At 43.1% G+C, this 19,751-nt stretch overlaps 1 protein-coding gene across 2 annotated transcripts in view; it reads right to left on the bottom strand.

Annotated features, from left to right (window-relative positions):
- The window catches only part of HEATR5A (HEAT repeat containing 5A), a 132,304-nt gene that overhangs the window by 59,790 nt on the left and 52,763 nt on the right, over positions 1 to 19,751 (bottom strand). The window contains exons 17-21 of one of the 2 annotated variants that reach the window (XM_040332880.1): positions 18,799 to 18,989; positions 8,363 to 8,522; positions 5,285 to 5,474; positions 1,338 to 1,507; positions 562 to 588 (exon numbers count right to left, since the gene is read on the bottom strand). In XM_040332880.1, the coding sequence (XP_040188814.1) occupies positions 562 to 588; positions 1,338 to 1,507; positions 5,285 to 5,474; positions 8,363 to 8,522; positions 18,799 to 18,989 (738 nt within the window). The remainder of the gene's footprint in view (positions 1 to 561; positions 589 to 1,337; positions 1,508 to 5,284; positions 5,475 to 8,362; positions 8,523 to 18,798; positions 18,990 to 19,751) is intronic. The other variant, XM_040332881.1, reaches the window with a different exon arrangement.

The following is a 19,751-nucleotide window of genomic DNA, read 5'->3' on the forward strand; positions in this document are numbered from 1 at the left end:
GGGTGACGAGCGATCGGCTCGTCATCTGCTGCGATCGGCGCTGGACTCCAGGACAGGTAAGTGTCCTTATATTAAAAGTCAGCAGCTGCAGTATTTGTAGCTGCTGGCTTTTAATAAATTTTTTTAGTGGCACATCCGCTTTAAGCAAAAACGTCATTCTCTGTACACACTAGAATTCTATACATTATACATTCTATAAAGCACAACATAACAGATTTAAGTAGAGGTAGCCCAAATCTATAAATTTGCTGCCACAGATATACAAAAGGATCACAAAAAAGGCAAATCACTTGGTGAGTATTAAACAATGGCCTTTACAATAACTTAAAAGGTAGGGAACCCCTTTGATTTCCTCTTGCACATGGGATCGGTTACATCCTACAACACTGTGCATTTTACCTCCCTATCAAACTCCAAGACTACCAGCAGATAAGCACCTCTCGATTTAACCTACAAAATCTACTAAATGCTCTGAAAGCTGGAAGGGCGCATATGTTTGCAGTACAAAGAAGAGGGATGCAAGAAGGCACAGTGGAAACACTGGGTAAGGAGGTGACATACCAAAACAGAATTATCCAGCAAGACCTCCTGCAGGAGATAAAAATGACAGATCTGTGAGGAAGGGACAACTAGATTTAATAACAGCACATCAGGGCCTAGTTCAAGTTTCCCATTCTATTCTAGGTTACTCTTTATGTTACCAGTCTGGTATATAACACAAATCTGGCACAAATAATTGCCTATGCTATTTAAAAGGATTATAAGACGACTCCAAATTGCATCTTTATACTTTTCAAACGTTCAAGCTGGAAACACATCCATGTATTTGTAGGCACATGTGTTTATAACTGAAAGCAAATTAAAAAGAATTAAAAAACGCACATAAATGTCCAAAAGCCCATCTATGTGCATTGTAAAGCTTGGGAATTTTCATGCGTTTCCATTTATTTCAAGAGAAAACCTATATGCCTAAAAAACGTGGTGTGTTCCTAGATAAGGAAAACTTAATATTCTAAAACTTTTTTTGCTTCTATTTTCACAATTTTTAATGCCAATTGAAATAAGAAATAAAGCAATGCTCAATTACAAATTCTACGTACTGTACAAAACGTGTAAGCAAACTCAGCAGCTGCACTGAAACTTTACTTTGTTTTATACAGATTCATGTAGTCAAATCAACAGTAAAGCCTTCACAAATCCAAATTGTGTTACTTTATGCCATTAAGCTACCCCTCCTAAGATATTATTATTCAGAAAACATTTCAAAAAGGGTGACATCAGAGAAAAGCAAGTTTATATTAATCAGTACTGATTGGTCTTTACATGGCAAGACTTACACACAAAGTTGGCACCAAGCTGGACAGGTTGACATGTTTCGGGGCAAACATATGTAGCTGTTGTAAGCAGGAGATGCCCTGGGCCTGAACCAAGCAGTCTGGATTCTCTTGCATCACTGAGCAAGCCAACAAGCAGTAGTTCCTTTGTGATGCCACCAATTCCCCACTCCCTATAGAAGTACAAAAAAAAAATTAGCAGCAAACTAATAAACACTAGAGAAAACAAGAGTTGTGGTTCTAACATTATTTTTGTTACTGTAAAATCTTTTTCTTCTTGTCCATTGAAGGAAAACAGGAATTCAGAAATTCAGTCTGGTTTTACTGGCGCCTACAGGAGATTGGGGCAATGGCTAACAGAAACAATGTAAGCCAGCCTCTGAATAACTCCTCCTCAACCCAGCATACCTAAGTTTTGTGAGAAAGCACTAGACAGGGCCAACAAAAACAGAGGGGTGGACTCAAAAAAAATATTGTATCTTTAAAGTACAAAAAATCTTACTTTCTCCATAGTACATTGAAGGACACAGAAATTCATTTAGTTGAGATGTCCAAAAGCACAGCAGTCCAAAGGACAGCTGGGCAACAGCCACCCCAGAAGGAGCTTGAAACCATCTGCAACACAGAATTACCAGAATAATCAATGTCTGGACCTGAACCAGAGGAGGTGATGCTCCCTATGGAAAAATGGAGACAGCCAACCATCACATGAGGCCATAGAGGATTAACCTGATGCTCAGACCAGGGCAGATGAGATCACTGCCAAGTGGAATGACTTTACCTAAAGGAACATTAGCAGGACGCAAAAACAAGTGAAAAAGGGCAACAATCTCATAATGTAAAAAAAAAAAAAAAAAAAAAAAGACCTCAAAGTAACAAAGTCAAAAAAGGAAACCTAGGGTAAGCCTCAAATTATGGTTCTCTCTGGGAGGTGAGGTGGGATTACGCAAAGAGCAAAATTTAAGTGGCAGTTTTTTTTTCACCAGAGCTCCTGATGGTGGAGATGCGCTAGGAACCCCAATGGTCCCTGTTTACTTTGTTGCAAACTGACAAAGTTGCAGCCCTAAGGATCACCCCATCAAGAAGGTGGTGGGAAAAGAGAGGCTACAGTGAAGAGACTATTCACAGATCTGCAAATGAAGAGTAGTTCAGTTCAGGCAGGGGTCGCGGAAGGCAGGAAAAAGAAAAGTCAGGTCCGAGCAAAGGTCTGAGCAGGCAGAAGTGACAGGCAAGTAAGATAGCTCTTTAGCTCTCAGGAAGTTGAGAAATGACAGCACCAGCCACTTCAAAAGCTGGAGCTTAAATACACTTCTGATCAGAGGACAAGCCCAGCATTATTACTGGAAAAGTCCTAGCAAGGAACTGCGAGTACGGTTGCAGGTTATTTCTTGGATTTTGTAAGAAGCATTTGTAGTCTTTGCTGGGTTTCTGCAAGTACCATTGGAAGTTCTGATGGTGGTTCTGCGAGTACCATTGGAAGTTCTGGCACCGAGTAGGAGTTCTGGCATGAATTCTGAGAGTAACTCAATACTCAAAGAGAACAGGTTCACAAGATAAAACAAGCAAAAGGCCCCAGCCTCATATTCCCAACTCGTGGTGTCACAGAAGGGAGATATCAGGAATAGAAGGAGGTTCCGTCTCACACAAGATATCCATGAAAAGTAAGACCCAAACCATCTAATACCTCAATAGAAAGCCCAAGAAATCCCTGAGAATTGTAGCGACTCAGGGGGACATTAGCAGAATTCCAGGGTGTGCCATTAGCTTACAAACCAGGGAACACAGGGTTCTCGCTCTCACTTTAGCAAAAAGATTGGACGAGGGTCAGATGATAACACCACATGTCTAAGGTAGACTGTGCGATTGAAAGCAGTACTCTCAGCAATGCCCAATGTAAGGAACCAGGTTGACGTATGCCATCACAGGGAGAACTCCCTAACCTTCCGCCAAGGTTAAGCTCTTACAACACCTGGGAGATGTACCACAGAGTCCAAATTAAGGAACAGACTTGCGGTAGGATCCCTCAAAAAGACCGGAACCAGCTGTTCTGGGGAACCAGACTTAAAACCCATGTACAGGGACACCCCTGCATGTGGTGCCCCCTCAGAATACAATTAGGAGACCAACTCATTCATTCTAGGAGACCGAAGTGTCATGCCAAGGACTTGTTGGCTCCTTGGAACTGTGTGGGTATTTAGCTTAAATTCCAAAATCCCAGGTATCAAAAGGTAGGGATAAAAAAAAAAAAAAAATCTGAATCACAATTTTTTTGCTTCGAATAAAGATCCCGATTCTCTCATGATTATCGCGGCATAACAGCTTTCACATTATACAAAAAAATTGGGCTAAATTTACAGTTTATTTTTTATTTTCATTGAAGTGTTTTTCCCAAAAAATTGTGTTTGAAAGATCACTGAGCAAATACAGCGTTATATAATATATTGCAACAATCTCCATTGTATTCTCTAGGGTCTCTGCTAAATATATTATATAAAATAGAGGGTTTTGAGGGGGTGGAGGATTATTGCGGTGCCAATTATTATAATTGGCACCACAATAATCCTCCACCCCCTCAAAACCCTCTATTTAAACTACTTGGGATGAGGTGCCATATGTTTAAAAGGACCTACGATCACTAACCCCCCATATTATATAAAATGTTTGGGGGTTCCAAGTAATTTTCTAGCAAAATTTATTTTTTTTACTTTGTAAGAAACAAGTGTCAAAGAAGGGTTTGGTCTTTAAGTGATTAAACTTCCCATATTTATACACAGACGTTCATCCTTTTGATCTAAAAATGAAAAGTTACAATGTTTCTAGTCGTCTACCAGCTAAGACAAGGTTTTGAAAAACTTGTCAGGCTGTCAGTTTTTTTCTTTTGACAACTGAATTGAGCAGAGAATTCTCTACACTTGTTAGGCTGGGTTCACACTACGGTTTTCCCGTCCGTCAGCCGCATACGATTTCAGTATTGAAAACGTACGGGCCCGGACGGGAAAACGTATAGATAGAGAATGCATTGCAAATCGTATGCACTCAGATGCATCCGGGTGCGTACGATTTGCTGGCAAAACGTTTTTTAAACGTCCGCAAAACCGTGTTCAACCACGGTTTTGCGGTCGTTTTTAAAACAGTATGGCAACCGCATACGTTTTCCTTTAACATTAATGTCAATGGAAAACGTACATATGTGCGGTTCCATACGTTCCCGTCCGTTTCAGCCGCATACGTTTTTTCATATAAATCGTATGCGGCTGACGGACAGGAAAACCGTAGTGTGAACCCAGCCTTATATGAATGAATTGAGAAATTCTGCATAGAGATCGAGAGGGGGGTTGAATGGAGATTATGATTTTTTTAACGATTAATCGTACAGCGTTACAAGACAGTCAAGAGTAGGTGAAACAGTGTTGGGGAAAATTTCTCCATACTCATTAGCCTCCAACCGAGAAGTGGAAATTACCCCCGACAACTAAGAAAGGGCACACCAACTCACAGGGTGTAGAATTGTTTAACAACGGGATATATGGGGCGGGTGATGGTGTGTGGATATGCGTAAAATTGCGCTTCCAGATAGGTTTTCCCCCTTTTATTTATCCCCTCTTCTCACTGTTTCCTCCCCCCCTCTTTATTCTATAAATAAATAATAATACAGCACTTCAGCAAAAAATTCATATGTGCTCAAATAAAATCTTCAATTCATGCAAACATATGCATAAATTTGATATCCTAAAACGAAATACCCTTGAAAACTGCATGTGTATATACATATATATCTGCATAAATTAAATGTTCTATAAAAATGTATGTGTCCAAATACTTTATATATATATATATATATATATATATATATATATATATATATATATATATATATATATAAAAATCTGATAACAGCAGGGGAGCATGAGTAAAAATTATTTGTATAGGAATTTTCACATGAATATTACCTTGGAGTTCTGGTCCCAGGATGTTCAGAAGAGCACTCAGGCAGCGTCCAAGACTTCGATGAACCTCTGCATGTGATGGTGATGTTGTTAACAGTGCAGTTAAGAGAAGAGTAAGAGTGGGCTCTATGTGAACATAGTACAGCGGTCCTGAGGAGTCAATGACGATGGACAAAGAATGCAGGGCCCAGGTCTGTGGAGTAATACATTAATTGATATTTACAAGCAAAAAGTGAAATGGCTGTCTTTTTTTTTTGCATGCATGCATGCATTTACCCATAGTGATGGTTAACAAATCATGTTCAACATCCATGCAGTATCGTTCAACGTGACAGTATGCTCTATTTCCTCTAAAAACTCCTTCTGAGCTACAGAAGACTTTCCCAATACTTAGGTTATGTGACAAAAAATTAAATAAAAAAATCACATACAGTCTATCCACCTATTACATTCCATAAAACCTTTGTTAATTGTTTATGAGCAAACTTTCAATTTTGCTTGTTACAATGTAACCATCCCCAACTTCCTAGTTCACTGCTATTCTGCCAATTCCGAAGTTGTGCTTCCATTGAAAGAATCAGAATTTGTACCAAAAAGCAAATCAAGCCACACGTGTTTTAATCTGTTTGCAATCCTCTAACTGCTATGCATCACAAAAGAGTACCCTACTGTATGTAAAGATAGCTGGTTTACAAAGGTCTTTGCAGTACACAGTTTTTTGAAAATGTAAAAAGGAGAAAATTGAGAGATTGTAAAAATCAGACTAATCCGTTGGCAGTTCAAAGCATTATTAGAAGTTGCCCATGCAGGGCAAATAGCAGGTTTCCGTTTTTGGCTGTTCTAACCAGCTGCACAAAATCATCTTCATTTTGCTCTCTCATGCTAGTCTGTTTACCTAGGAAAAGGGACACAACCCGAACTTCCTGGTATAGGGAAAAATGTAAAGCACTCCCCTTTCTTCCACATGAAATGTGGGTGTGACAAAATTGCACAGTGGGAGAGGCTTACAACTTACAGAGTGCAGAGATCGGAAGTATGTAATGTACAGTACATAGTGCAGGTGTCAGGAGCATGTACCGTACATAGTGAAGGTGTGAAAGGGAGGTAGAAATTTGTGAAGTGTAGGTCAAAAGTGAATAACACATAGGGGTTCATTTACTAACACTGCAGAGTGCAAAATCTGGTGCATCTCTGCAACCAATCAGCTTCCAGGTTTTTTTTTTTTTGTCAAAGCTTAACTGAACAAATGGAAGTTAGAAGTGGATTGGCTACCATGCACAGCTTCACCCGATTTTGAAAGCTCCAGTTTTAGTAAATCTCCCCCACATAGTGCAGGGGTCAGGTGTATATAATGTACACAGTGCAGGGGTTACACGTTTTGATTAGAAAAAGTGCTGCCCAGTGTAATCCAAGTAAAGTACATTTTGTCCTCCAGAACACGCCTTACTGTGAGCCCTAACACAAGCCCCTCACAGCAGCCTGAGTACAGTAACTATTTTGCCTCAAGACTGTTGTATTGCACAATAACAAGTGACTGCAGTAGTAGGCACACCTAAATGACTGCCAGGCTCCATCCGCCAACCCATCCTCTGCCAAATATCCTACCATAGTTTCTATTGGTCACTAAGGATGAGCTCCGGCGTGTTCGCATAGAACACGTGCAGAGCCGGCCAGGAAGTGTGCACGGCGCTGTGCTAATCACAGCCAGGAAAACATTGTCCCGATGCTCGGCTGCAGGGACCGTGAAATGTCTCCCTGGCTGTTATTAGCGCAGCGCCGTGCACACTTCCTAGCGGGCTCTGCGCGTGTTCTATGCGAACACGCCAGAGCTCATCCTTATTGGTCACTTTGCCATGCTTACAGCCTTGTCTGAATAATATATATTGGAAGATACTGCGCAGGTCTAATATGTGAGATAGTGATGACACTATAAAAATATGTGAAAAATAAAAATGGAAAAAAATAATAAAATAAAATAAAATAAAATAAAATAAAATAAAATAAAATAAAAAAAGCTGCTGCAGCTTATATGCAAGATACACACATAAATACAATATAAAAGGAAAAGCTGCGCTGCAAGTTAAATCAACATAAATAATCAATTATGTTAAAGGTACACAAAATCCCAGTGCAAAACTGAAAAAAAGATTTGTGCAAAAGTCCATGTAGGATGTATCGCAGAAGATTGCAGGAAGTGACAAGGAGAGCTCTCCTCAGGCAGAGTGACATCTCAGAGGACATATGGCTGCCTTTACCTGACTGGTTACATCTATGGAGAAAGTTGGTCTGACATAGAAGATTGGTGATACAGGAGAGAGAGTGGCAGTTTATCCAGGACCCTTATTGACCCATGTTATACATGCCTGAATTAATTCTTGCTCTGGTAAGCAGTTGGTACATAAGTGGTGGAGGATTTGTCATCTGATTTACAAGATTTTTGCCTGGATATTTAGCCTCACCCATTCAGAGAACTTTCTGTCACTTCCTGCAATCTTCTGCGATACATCCTACATGGACTTTTGCACAAATCTTTTTTTCAGTTTTGCACTGGGATTTTGTGTACCTTTAACATAATTGATTATTTATGTTGATTTAACTTGCAGCGCAGCTTTTCCTTTTATATTGTCTGAATAATAGGCTGAAAGCAGGCAGCAGGCGAAGGGGAGGAAATAACAAGAAGCACATTCCTGAGATTTAGAATCCAACCTGACAAAATATTACCTTCTGTTGGATTTTGGTGCTAGCTCTATTACAGAAAAGCAGAGGTGACAAGTGAGGAAAGTTCAGCAGACATTGTGATACTGACTGTCATCTGGTACTCCAAAAAGGAAAAGCAGCCAACATGTAGCTCACAATGTCCAAAGAGCAAAGGCTGAAAATTGTGCATAACTGTCAATAAGCTCTTTACTCTATAAGCTCTTTTGCGCTAGAAAACAGCTAGGGAATGTACAGTTAATTCACCCTTGACCTAGACTCTATAAACCTTCCTAATAATGTTCCATTAAACAAAATTTACATTGACCAGATCAGCACAAATCAGATCAGCACAAATCACCTTTTTGCGAGGTTAGGGCCACTCACCTGAACTTCAGGAGATGTGGTATCTTGAGACAATGAATGTAGCACCGATACACACGAGGCCAAGTGCTGGGAAGAGCTAAGCCCTCCAAGATATCTGTGCAAAGAACCCAGGGCTAGAGAATGACTGGTTCTGGCCACCACATCTCTAGCCACCTTCAGTCTGTAAAGTAGAAAACATTTATATAAAGTAGATCCAAACTGCTTGGAAGACTTTGATAAAAGTACTGGGTATCAAACAATTACAAAAAACAATAATTCCTTTCACGTTTGTTATCCGTTTTTTCATCCCGGTGCTGCTGATGATCTCCTTCAATTGCCTATCTACATGCATCTGTAGACATATTTGACATCCACACAGTTAATTTTCAGTTTAAAAAGTAAGTCTTTTACTTTATGGCATAAAAGCAGCAGTACAGAATATCAAAGCTCCAATTTGAAACAGGAACAATTTTAGCCAAATCTAGTTCCTTGTCAAGCTAAAAGCAAACAAGCATCACAAACATCTACTATTTATACACCCCCTCATAAATTAACATTAGGAGGAAAAGCAAGTGGACCTAATGGATAACGTTTATATGTGTGTAATAATGAACAATTGCCTCACACAGCTTAAAACAAACAAAATCTATCAACCAAAAGGGGGACCCAAGGGGAACTATTCAATTTTCACCACCCCATAAAAAGGACCACCCATCATTTTTATATTATTTAATATTTAATTATTATTTGAGAATTATACTAAACATTGGTGCAGTGAATCCTTACCACAAAAAATGGAGGATGGACATGATGGGAAACCATCACCCCTTAAGTTCTGCCTCCAAGTCATGCAACACTATACCCAAATGAAACTTTTATATATTTTTTTTCACACAAATAGAGCTTTCTTTTGGTGGTATTTAATCACCACTGGGGTTTTTATTTTTTGCGGTACAAATACAAAAGAAAAATTGTGAAAAAAATAAAATAATTTTTCTTAGTTTCGGTTATAAAATTTTACAAATAAGTAATTTCTCTTCATAAATTTTGACCAAAATGTATACTGCTACATTGCTTTGGTGCAAATAACCCAAATCGGTGTATATTATTTGGTCTGTGTGAAAGAGAGTTCACAAAATATGGTACCAACCATTGAAAACTTATCACACCTTATGACCTATCTAATTTCCTGAGGCCCTTACTATCAAGACAGTAAAAATATTCCCCAAATTACCCCTTTTTGGTAAGTAGACAGTCCATGGTATTTAGTAGGAGGCATGACAAGTTTTTTTAAGTTTTTTTCCCCCACAATTATTTGGGAAAATTAGAAATACATTTCTTTTCCCCCACAAAAATGTCATATTAACAAGTTATTTCTCACATGCAGCATAGGCATACTTGCAACTACACCCAAAACACATTCTGCTACTTGTCATGGCGATAGAACATGTGAGACTTTTTCACAGCCTGGCCACATAGAGAAGCCCAACATCCAAGTAGCACCTTCAGCCATTATCCACTTTAAGAGCAGGCCTTATTTTGACACACTTCTGTATTTTTGCTAGAAAATGACTTGGAAGCCCCAAACATTATATATTTTTGTAGCAGAGGCCCTAGAGAATAAAATGGTGGGTTTTGCAAATTATTATGTCACCCCGTATTTGCGCAGCAGTTTTCGAATGCAATTTTACACACCAATGCATAAAATATATTTTAATGCACACAGAGACAATACAATACCCACATTTTTGGCAAAGTATAAAATGTGGTGTTGCGCCAGGTAAATAGATATCAAACATGTCAGTCTTTAAAAAGGGGATTTTTAATACAGCTTACCTGTAAAATCCTTTTCTTGGAGTACATCACGGGACACAGAGCGGCATATTCATTACTATGTGGGTTATATGGAGTACCTTCAGGTGATGGACACTGGCAATCTCAAACAGGAAGTCCCCTCCCTATATAACCCCCTCCCATAGGAGGAGTCCCTCAGTTTTGTAGCAAGCAGTATGCCACCCAAAATGTTCCCCATAAGAGGGGTGGGAGCTCTGTGTCCCGTGATGTACTCCAAGAAAAGGATTTTACAGGTAAGCTGTATTAAAAATCCCCTTTTCTTTTCCGTACATCACGGGACACAGAGCGGCATATTCATTACTATGTGGGATGTCCGAAAGCAATGCTTCCAATGAGGGGAGGGAGACATCTCAGCCAGGAGATTTAATTCAGAAAGTATTCTTTAAATCATAATAAATCCAAATTAAATCCAACAAAAAATAATTATTCTGATTAATTTAATTAATTCATTAATCAATCAAGGGTGCCCCGAGTCTAGAGGATCTCAAATCGCAGCCTGCAGCACTGCCTGTCCAAAGGCTGCATCGGCCCTTCGTCTCACGTCCAATTGGTAAAATTTTGTGAACGTGTGGACCGACGACCAGGTTGCCGCCTTGCAAACCTGAGCCATAGAGATCTGGTGGTGTGCTGCCCAGGAGGCGCTCATGGCCCTAGTAGAATGGGCCTTAACTGATAAAGGAGGGGGCAACCCCTTCAAGCCATAGGCCTGACCGATTACTTGCTTAATCCATCTAGAGATGGTAGCTTTAGCTGCTGCCTGACCTCTCTTAGGTCCTTCCGGCAGAATGAACAATGTATCCGTTTCTCGAACCTCTTCTGTAGCTTTGAGATAGGCCTTCATGGCTCTGACAACATCCAAGGTGTGCAGTAACCCTTCTTTTCTAGAAGAGGGTTTTGGAAAAAAGGATGGTAGGACCAAATCCTGGTTCAAGTGAAAACTGGACACCACCTTGGGTAGAAAAGACGGATGTGGACGGAGAACCACCCTATCTTTATGTAGAATGAGGTAAGGTTCTCTACATGACAAGGCTGCCAGCTCTGAAACTCTTCTAGCGGAAGCCATGGCGACCAAAAATACCAATTTCCGAGTCAGTAAAACTAACGGAACCTCTGCCAGAGGCTTAAATGGCTGTTTTTGCAGTGCTGACAACACAAGGTTCAAATCCCACGGACAAACCGGAGACTTGATGGGGGGATTAATGCGTAAGACCCCCTGTAAAAAGGTTTTAACCAAAGAGTGCGTGGCTAACGGCCTCTGAAACCATACAGATAAGGCAGAAATCTGTCCTTTAATAGTACTTAAGGCCAAACCCTTATCTACTCCTATCTGGAGGAAACGCAATACCCTGTCAATGGTGTATTTGCGTGGAAGCCATCTCTGGGACTCACACCAGCTTACGTAGGCCCTCCAGACCCTGTAATAAATTACTCTGGAGACTGGTTTTCTAGCCTTAATCAGAGTAGAAATAACTTGGCTAGATAGGCCCCTACCCCTGAGGATCAGGGATTCAGCCGCCAGGCCGTCAAATTTAGATGCCGTAAGGCAGGGTGGAGTATCGGGCCCTGAGAGAGTAGGTCTGGCCGAAGTGGAAGGGTCCATGGTTCGCCCACTGACATTCTCACGATCAGTGAGTACCACGACCTCCGGGGCCATGCGGGGGCTATCAGAATGACTGGTTTGTACTCCACCCTGATCCTGCGCAGCAGGCGGGGCAGCATCTGTAACGGGGGGAAGGCGTACAGCAGATTGAACGGATGCCAAGGGCAAACCAACGCATCGGTTCCACAGGCCAGAGGGTCCCTTGATTGGGACATGAACTTGCTCAGTTTCCTGTTGAACCTTGATGCCATGATGTCCACATCCGGAGATCCCCACTTCTGGCAGATCTCCTGAAAGACTTGGGGATGGAGGGACCACTCCCCTGAAACTAGCTGCTGGCGACTAATGAAATCCGCCTGTAAATTGTCCACCCCTGGGATAAAGATTGCCGAGATGCATGGTACATGCGACTCTGCCCACAGGAAAATTAAGCTCACTTCCCTTTGGGCGGCTCGACTCTTCGTGCCCCCTTGGTGATTTATATATATGCCACTGCTGTGGCATTGTCGGACTGTACTCTCACTGGAAACCCTAGAAGTTTGGACGTCCAGGCCTTTAAGGCTAAACGGGCCGCCCTGATCTCCAGGACATTGATTGGCAGCCCTCTTTCCGACTCTGTCCAAACTCCCTGCTGGACTTGCCCATCCAGGACTGCTCCCCAGCCCTTCAGGCTGGCATCTGTGGTTACCAGTTTCCAGATGATGGGACTGAATGACTTCCCCTTTAGGAGGTTCTGAGGCTTTAGCCACCAGTAGAGGCTTTGCCGGACCCTTGATGGAAGGATCAATGGAAGATCCAGGCGTTGCGGATCTTTGTTCCATGCAGACAGGATGGTTGCCTGCAGGATTCGAGTGTGTGCCTGAGCGTATGGTACTGCCTCGAAGGTGGCCACCATTTTTCCCAGTAATTTCATGCACAATCGTATAGTTGGCTGCCTTTTGCTTAACACCAACTGGATCAATTCTTTGATCCCTTTGAACTTCTCTAAAGGAAGAAACACTCTTTGCTGCTCCGTGTCTAGCAGCATGCCGAGGTATTCCAATCGTTTTGTGGGTTGTAAAGCCGACTTTTCTTGGTTCAAAACCCAACCGAATACCTCGAGGTACTGAACTGAAAGGGCTACCGCTCGACACAGGCCCGGAGCAGAGTGATCTATGATCAGGAGGTCGTCCAAATAGGCCAGGATCAAGATTCCCTGGGTCCTTAGATTGGCCAAGATGGGGGCCAGGACCTTCGTAAACACACGGGGGGCAGTAGCCAACCCGAAAGGAAGAGCCACAAATTGATAGTGGCGCCCTGCGATAGCAAAGCGTAGGAATTTTTGATGACCCTGAAAAATTGGAACATGAAGATACGCGTCTCTTATGTCTATTGAGGCCAAAAAATCGTTTCGCTGCAAGGCTGCGGCGGCAGACCGTATGGATTCCATCCGAAAGGACCGAATCCTCAGGTAAGAGTTTAGAATCTTTAGATCCAGGATGGGCCTTACATCGCCGCTGGGTTTTGGCACGATGAACAGATTGGAGTAAAAGCCTAGCTTGTGCTCCTGAACTGGTACCTCTACGATTACCCCTTGGCTTAGAAGACGATCCAAGGCTGTTAGCAAGGCAGCCCTCTTTTCCGGATCGCTTGGAATTCTTGATTCCTGAAAATGCGGAGGGGGAAACTCCCGAAATTCTATTTTGTAACCAGTCGCCAACAGGGAAAGAACCCATTTGTCGGGGATCTTGGCTTCCCAAACTCTTGCAAAGAATCGAAGCCTGCCCCCCACCCGATTGAGTGGGGGCGCCCCTTCATAACGCTGACTTTGGAGCAGGTTTAACTGGCTTGCGGACCCATGGTCGCTTGCCACCCGCGGCCTGCCCTTGCGACTTATTACCAAAGTTTGACCGTGCGGGAGGCCGTCGATACTGCCTGGGGGCCGAGGGCCCTGGAGCTGGGGATTGCTGCCGCTTAAATGCTGGACCCCTTAATCTCCTTTTGACTGGTAAAAGAGTACTCTTGCCACTAGATATCGTCTGTATGTACTTATCCAGATCTTCCCCAAAGAGCCTCCCTCCGTGGAAGGGAAAACCCGCCAACAGCTTTTTACACAGAGTCTCTGCCGACCAATTCTTTAGCCACAGGAGCCTTCGCATATGCACCAAGAATAGCGACAGACGGGAAGCTTGTTGGATGGAGTCCTTTATGGCATCCACCGCGAAACATAGAGCCCTGGGAAGGTCGGCCAGATCCTGTGCCTGCTGAGCCGGGAGCTCTTTTAGCATCTGCTTAGTCTGGTCTTTTAACGCCTGACAAACGTCAATTGCAGCCACGGCCGGTTGCACCACTGCCCCTGCAGTAGAGAAGGATGCCTTCAAAAGGGTTTCCAACCGCTTATCAACCGGATCCTTGAACATCTGTATGTTTTCTACTGGGCAAGTTAAAGATTTGTTTACGCAGGAAACCGCTGCATCCACAGCGGGAAGCACCCATTTCTTTGAAAATTTTTCCTCCATAGGGTACAAAACAGAAAACCTTTTAGGAGGAACAAAAATGTTATCGGGCCGGGCCCAATCTTGAAAGATCAGGTCTTCCAACAATGGGTGAACCGGAAATACTGCGTTACTTAATGGTGCTTTTAAGGAGCCCAAAGAAGACACGGCAGGAATCTGAGGCCCTGGCGAGGGCAGCTTAAAAGCCGAGCGGACCATGTCTGTTAAAGACTGTACCCACAGATTCTCAGCTTGAGAGACCGAAAAGGGTTCCTCAATAGTGGACTCCTCAATGTCTGAACCTTCTAGGCCCTGCTCCGTTTGGTCCTCCTGGGATTCTAAATCCTCTGGGGAGAGAATCTCCGCATCAGAGGACACCAACTTAGGGGACGGAGATCTAGTCCGCTTTTTGGCTGCCAGAGAATTAGTAAGAAAAGTAGTCAGCCTCTGTTCTAACCCCTGCAGGGAGACAGATAACATATCCTGCGTGACAAACACTGGATCGGGCAGAATGGGGCCAGCCACAGCACCCACCACACCTAATGGCTCCTCAAAGGCGGCATCTTCTAGCTTTTTAGGAGAGGACAGAACTTGATTAAGATCCTCCGAGCTAGAGGGGGAACCCTTCTGTTTCTTTGCATTTTTAGCACCTTTAGTCCCCGAACCTTTAGGGCCCATGATACAATACCGAGGGACTCCGCTACTAACAACTGACTGTTGTAGCAAGGAGAACAAAAAAATATAGGTAGCTTAAGGTAGGAAACCTTATAAGCCAATGGGAAGGTAGTGCAGCCCTTTCCCTGAAAGAAAAACTTTTTTTTTTTTTTTTTTTCGTTTTGTCTTTGTTTTTTTTTGTGTGTTTTCCTCCTTTTTTTTTTTTTTTTTTTTCAATATTTAAATTTTTTGCACTTTTAAAAGGTACTGTGTGAATGCCAGACTGCTGTCAAAAAAACCTTTGGCTTAACAGAGAAAATCAGGGGAACATCTCCTATCTTCTCCCTTTAGTCAGTGAGGAGCTTAGCTCCAGACCTAAACAGGTCTCTTTTACCGCCACTAGGTGTCACCCTGCTCCGCTCTGTGTCCCGCTCTGAGTTCCTCCAGTCAGCAGACGAATCCTACACTGACCGGAGGACAGAGCTGCTCAAGATAACAGCGAGGGGGGAACGCCCCTCTCTCCCTGCCGACGTCACGACGCTCCCCGCCCCCTCCGCGCGCATCTACATCATGCGCGCGCGCGCGTCCCAGAGGGAAGCATGGAGAGGAGCAGCACGCCGGCGGCGTCCGGGGACCAGAGCTGTAGGGGAAAAAATGCACCTAAATACAGGTAAGTCCCTGGCCTTAAGCCGAGAGATAACGGGGGGTGGGCTTGCCCTACTTGTCCTAGAACCAGGCAAAAGCCTCTACCCCCCAACAACCATGCGGGACAGCCACCAGCAACACAGTCCGTGGGGGTGGGGGAGTATGCTAGTAATGGGAGGTGACCATCCTGTCTAGCAGACATAGTGGTAAAGTTTGCCAATGCAGAGCATCCCAGGCTAACCCAACTAGACTTCCCCCTGAGAGACCTGCCGACGAACCAAGTTCCGCAGGCCCCCCTCTTACCTGCTCCACGCTGCAGGGTATTGCAAAAAGCAAGAGGCCCAATCTTCCCCCATCTCCGTGGGTTCTGTACTAGACCTTCAGGGACCCGGGTCCTGCTGGAACACCACTGCCCTGGACCTATACAGCATCCTGGCAACAGTACCTTTTGGACTTTAGAAAGCTCAAAGTTCTGGGCCCAGGATCCAGCCCCTTAAAAGGAGGCATTATAGGCGAAACCCCACGACTTGGGGCCCGGGTACTGTCCACTTTGGCTCTGAGGCACTTTGGACAGATCCGGTATAGTCTGCCTAGTCTCAAGGACCTGGAGGCAAACTTCTTGTGACCAACACCTAAGACACTGGCGAAAAAACTGAGGGACTCCTCCTATGGGAGGGGGTTATATAGGGAGGGGACTTCCTGTTTGAGATTGCCAGTGTCCATCACCTGAAGGTACTCCATATAACCCACATAGTAATGAATATGCCGCTCTGTGTCCCGTGATGTACGGAAAAGAAATTGCGCACGCTTGTGAAATGGCGCCAAACTTCAGCATTTGAAAATCTTTATAGGTGACGATTTAATAAGCCTTTATTAGTTACCAGTTTAGAGTGACACAGGAGGTCTGGTGCTAGAATTATTGCTCTCGCTCATACGTTCACGGCGATGCCTTACATGTCTGGTGCTATCCCTGTTTACGTATGTGCACGGGACCAACGTATGCGTTCGCCTATGCATGCGAGCACAGGGAGACGGGGGCGCTTTAAATGTTTTATTTATTGATGGGACACTGGTACACTGACACTTGTACACTGACAGATGTTACTGTCACAATGGAACACTATTGCAGATGGTTTGTGCACTGGTACAGATGTTTATGGGAGCACTGTGACAGACGTGCAGGGGGACAGGGACAGTCGTGCTTGGTGTAGTGTGTGTGTGTATGTTCTGCGACCGCTCTCTGTGTTAAATCATCCTTAAACAGAGAGCTGTCACAGAGCTCAGTGGGGAGAACTGACAGAGACACACGTCTCTGTTTACACTGTGAAGGCTGCGATTGAAAACAGCCATCACGTGATGGGGAGGGCCAATCACAGTGCCCATATCCAAATCCCGTCTTGGCTATGTCCTGTGATCACAGCCATCACAGTATCAGGCCACGCTGTGGGCACTCGTTCTAAGGGACGTTCATGAATGTCCACTCAGAACAACGAAAAGCCCACCCGGCCTTTTATGTACAGTGGACAGGATTCGAGGAGGGGCCGACGGGGAACAGCACGCCACTGGAGGAGCTATGAAATCTGGAGGAGTTTCTGAAGCAAAAGAAGGCGGCCGGTACTGTAGTGTGCCCAGCTTTGTTCCCCACAATGCAATGTGCCCTGCGTGCTGTCCCATATAGTGTGCCCTGCGCTCTGTCCCATATAATGTGCCCTGCGCTCTGTCCCATATAATGTGCCCTGCGCTCTTGTCCCATATAATGTGCCCTGCGCTCTTGTCCCATATAATGTGCCCTGCGCTCTTGTCCCATATAATGTGCCCTGCTCCCACACAATGTGCTCTGCTTCCCCCTCATGTAGTGTGCCCTGCTTCCTCCTCATGTACTGTGCCCTCCTCAGCACCTGTACTCTGCACTGCTGCCCCCAGACACTGTTTATCCAAAGTTGGACCCAGAATGGATTATCTCCGCAGAAAAAGAAAGCATAAGTTTTACATTAAATAGATACGTTTTAATATTTATTCTTTTATTTAATGCAATTTCTACAAATAATTTTTGTTATCAACAGCTCGCTGTTCATACCAATGTTCAGTGAGCTATAAATGTGATCATTTCAGGGGTTCCTCAAAAAGGTAAAAAAGTTGAAACACTGCGCTAGATCAACCACTTCACACTTCTGAAATGAAACCATGTATACCTGCTTTGCCTAACCCCATAGAAAGCATTAAGATAAAAAAAACCTGGCTTTACAATCCCTTTACTAAAAACTTGCAATGCTTGGGAGGCCTTAAAGCAACAGACCAACTTCTGACTTCACCCCTAATGAAATAAAATGAACAACCTTACCTTTCTATTTACACCATATTTAATACCATAGCTAAAGCCTGAAGACAACCCCCTCTGAACTTCATGGAGGCAAAGCAGTGCAGCACACAAGGTACACCATGATCTACAAGTAGCTCACCTTCTAAAGTAAAAATACTACATTACATTCAATTAGGTTTATGAACACATTGAGCCCTCCACCACTCAACTAATGAATGCTCACGTTCATATATTTTTCCTGATGGCACTTACTTCCCGACTGATCCGTTAAAAGGAGAGAAAATATATACATACATTTCTCTACGTAGTGTACTTGTTATTCCAGGTGTCAAAAAATGTACTGTATATGTTTTGTATTTCTTTTCCTAAATGTACCTATGCAATCTTTGGAAAACAAAATAGATGTGAAAAAAATAAATGATGCACTGACTAGATGGCTAAACATGGTTGACACCCCAAAAGATCTTTTTTTTTTTTGACAGTAAACCAAAAGATCTTCTTAGTATACATACGCATTGTCAAGATATTTTGACCTGGCCCGACCTTTGCAAGTATAATGGGCAGACAACATTTTGGAAAATTCTGGCTCGACAACCCTATCCCTACCAGCTGTGTAGTTCATCTGTGCAGTTTAATAAGTCCTAGAAGAAATATTATACAGTGCAATCTAAGACTCCAGAAGCACGTGTGCATTAGCTGTAGTACTTTTTCTAAATCTGGAAGGGAAACTTATTAATTGAGCATAATATTTGTCCTATTGTTGTGTACACCAGTTGTATATGTAAACTTCTTGTTTAAAAACAAAACAAAACAAAAAACGAACACTTGAAAAATGCAGTAGATAATCTGTAACTGAAAAAATTAAGGAGGAATATTTAAAATATCAGGTCAGTGACTGGGAGCCACTTACTTTTCAAAGCTTGCTTGTGCTAATCCTGAAGTGTAAGGAGGTTCAGCCACCACGTGGGAAAGCCTGGCCATGCATTCCACAGCTGCACATCTCAGTCCAGGACTGCTGCTGTCCAGCGCCCCTAGAATTAAGCTCAGACATGGTTTTCGAGCCTCTTCTGGTCCTAAATTTACACGATCTGAGGCCAGATGCTACAAGAGACAGAGAAGGAATAGAACAATAATTATTATTTATTGATGGTCCTTTAGAAAACACAATGGCAATTATTCAAGAGCAGTGTGCAAAATATGCATCCTTAAAGTGGATGTAAACCAAATTCATGAAATTTGAGCTGGGTACATATATCTGCAAGTCCCGTTTCTTTCTCCTGCTTTGTTCTTCTGTTATCAGCATGATAACTTCTGACAAGTTCTCTGTTAACTGTGATAAAACCAGCCTGAAATTTGTGTCAGGGCAGATGCTATAAAGAGATTAGAAAAGAGCTGGTCCTTTTACAGCACAGCTCTGAAAATCTCTGCCTATGAGGACAGGGGGTGTATGGCTTTCATCCAATCAGCTGTCTCACAGTGTATGGCATGACTCCCCTCCCCCTGCTCTAACAGGAAGATAATTCTAAAAGGACGTGCACTTTCTAAACAGTATATAAAACTGAAGTCAGCAGATATACATGTAAAACTTATGTATGGCGATTTGTTTCATCCCTGTGTATCATCTGAGGCTGTTCACTTCACTGGGTATATGTGAGGGTTTACATCCACTTTAATTTAAAGTGACCGTAATCGGAAAAGCATGGGGATGTTATTTCTGACATCAGCTTCGTGAATGTTAGTTTACTGACTGTTGTGTTAATTTTTAAAGCTTCATCTTCAATGCTTCTGAGTCTCCAACAAATGAACTTACCTTCAGTCTTGCACAGTTGTATGGAAAATGCTTACTCTGATTTCTCAGCACAA

This window comes from Rana temporaria, chromosome 13, assembly GCF_905171775.1.
Source record: "Rana temporaria chromosome 13, aRanTem1.1, whole genome shotgun sequence".
In the NCBI taxonomy this organism is placed as follows: Eukaryota; Metazoa; Chordata; class Amphibia; order Anura; family Ranidae; genus Rana; species Rana temporaria.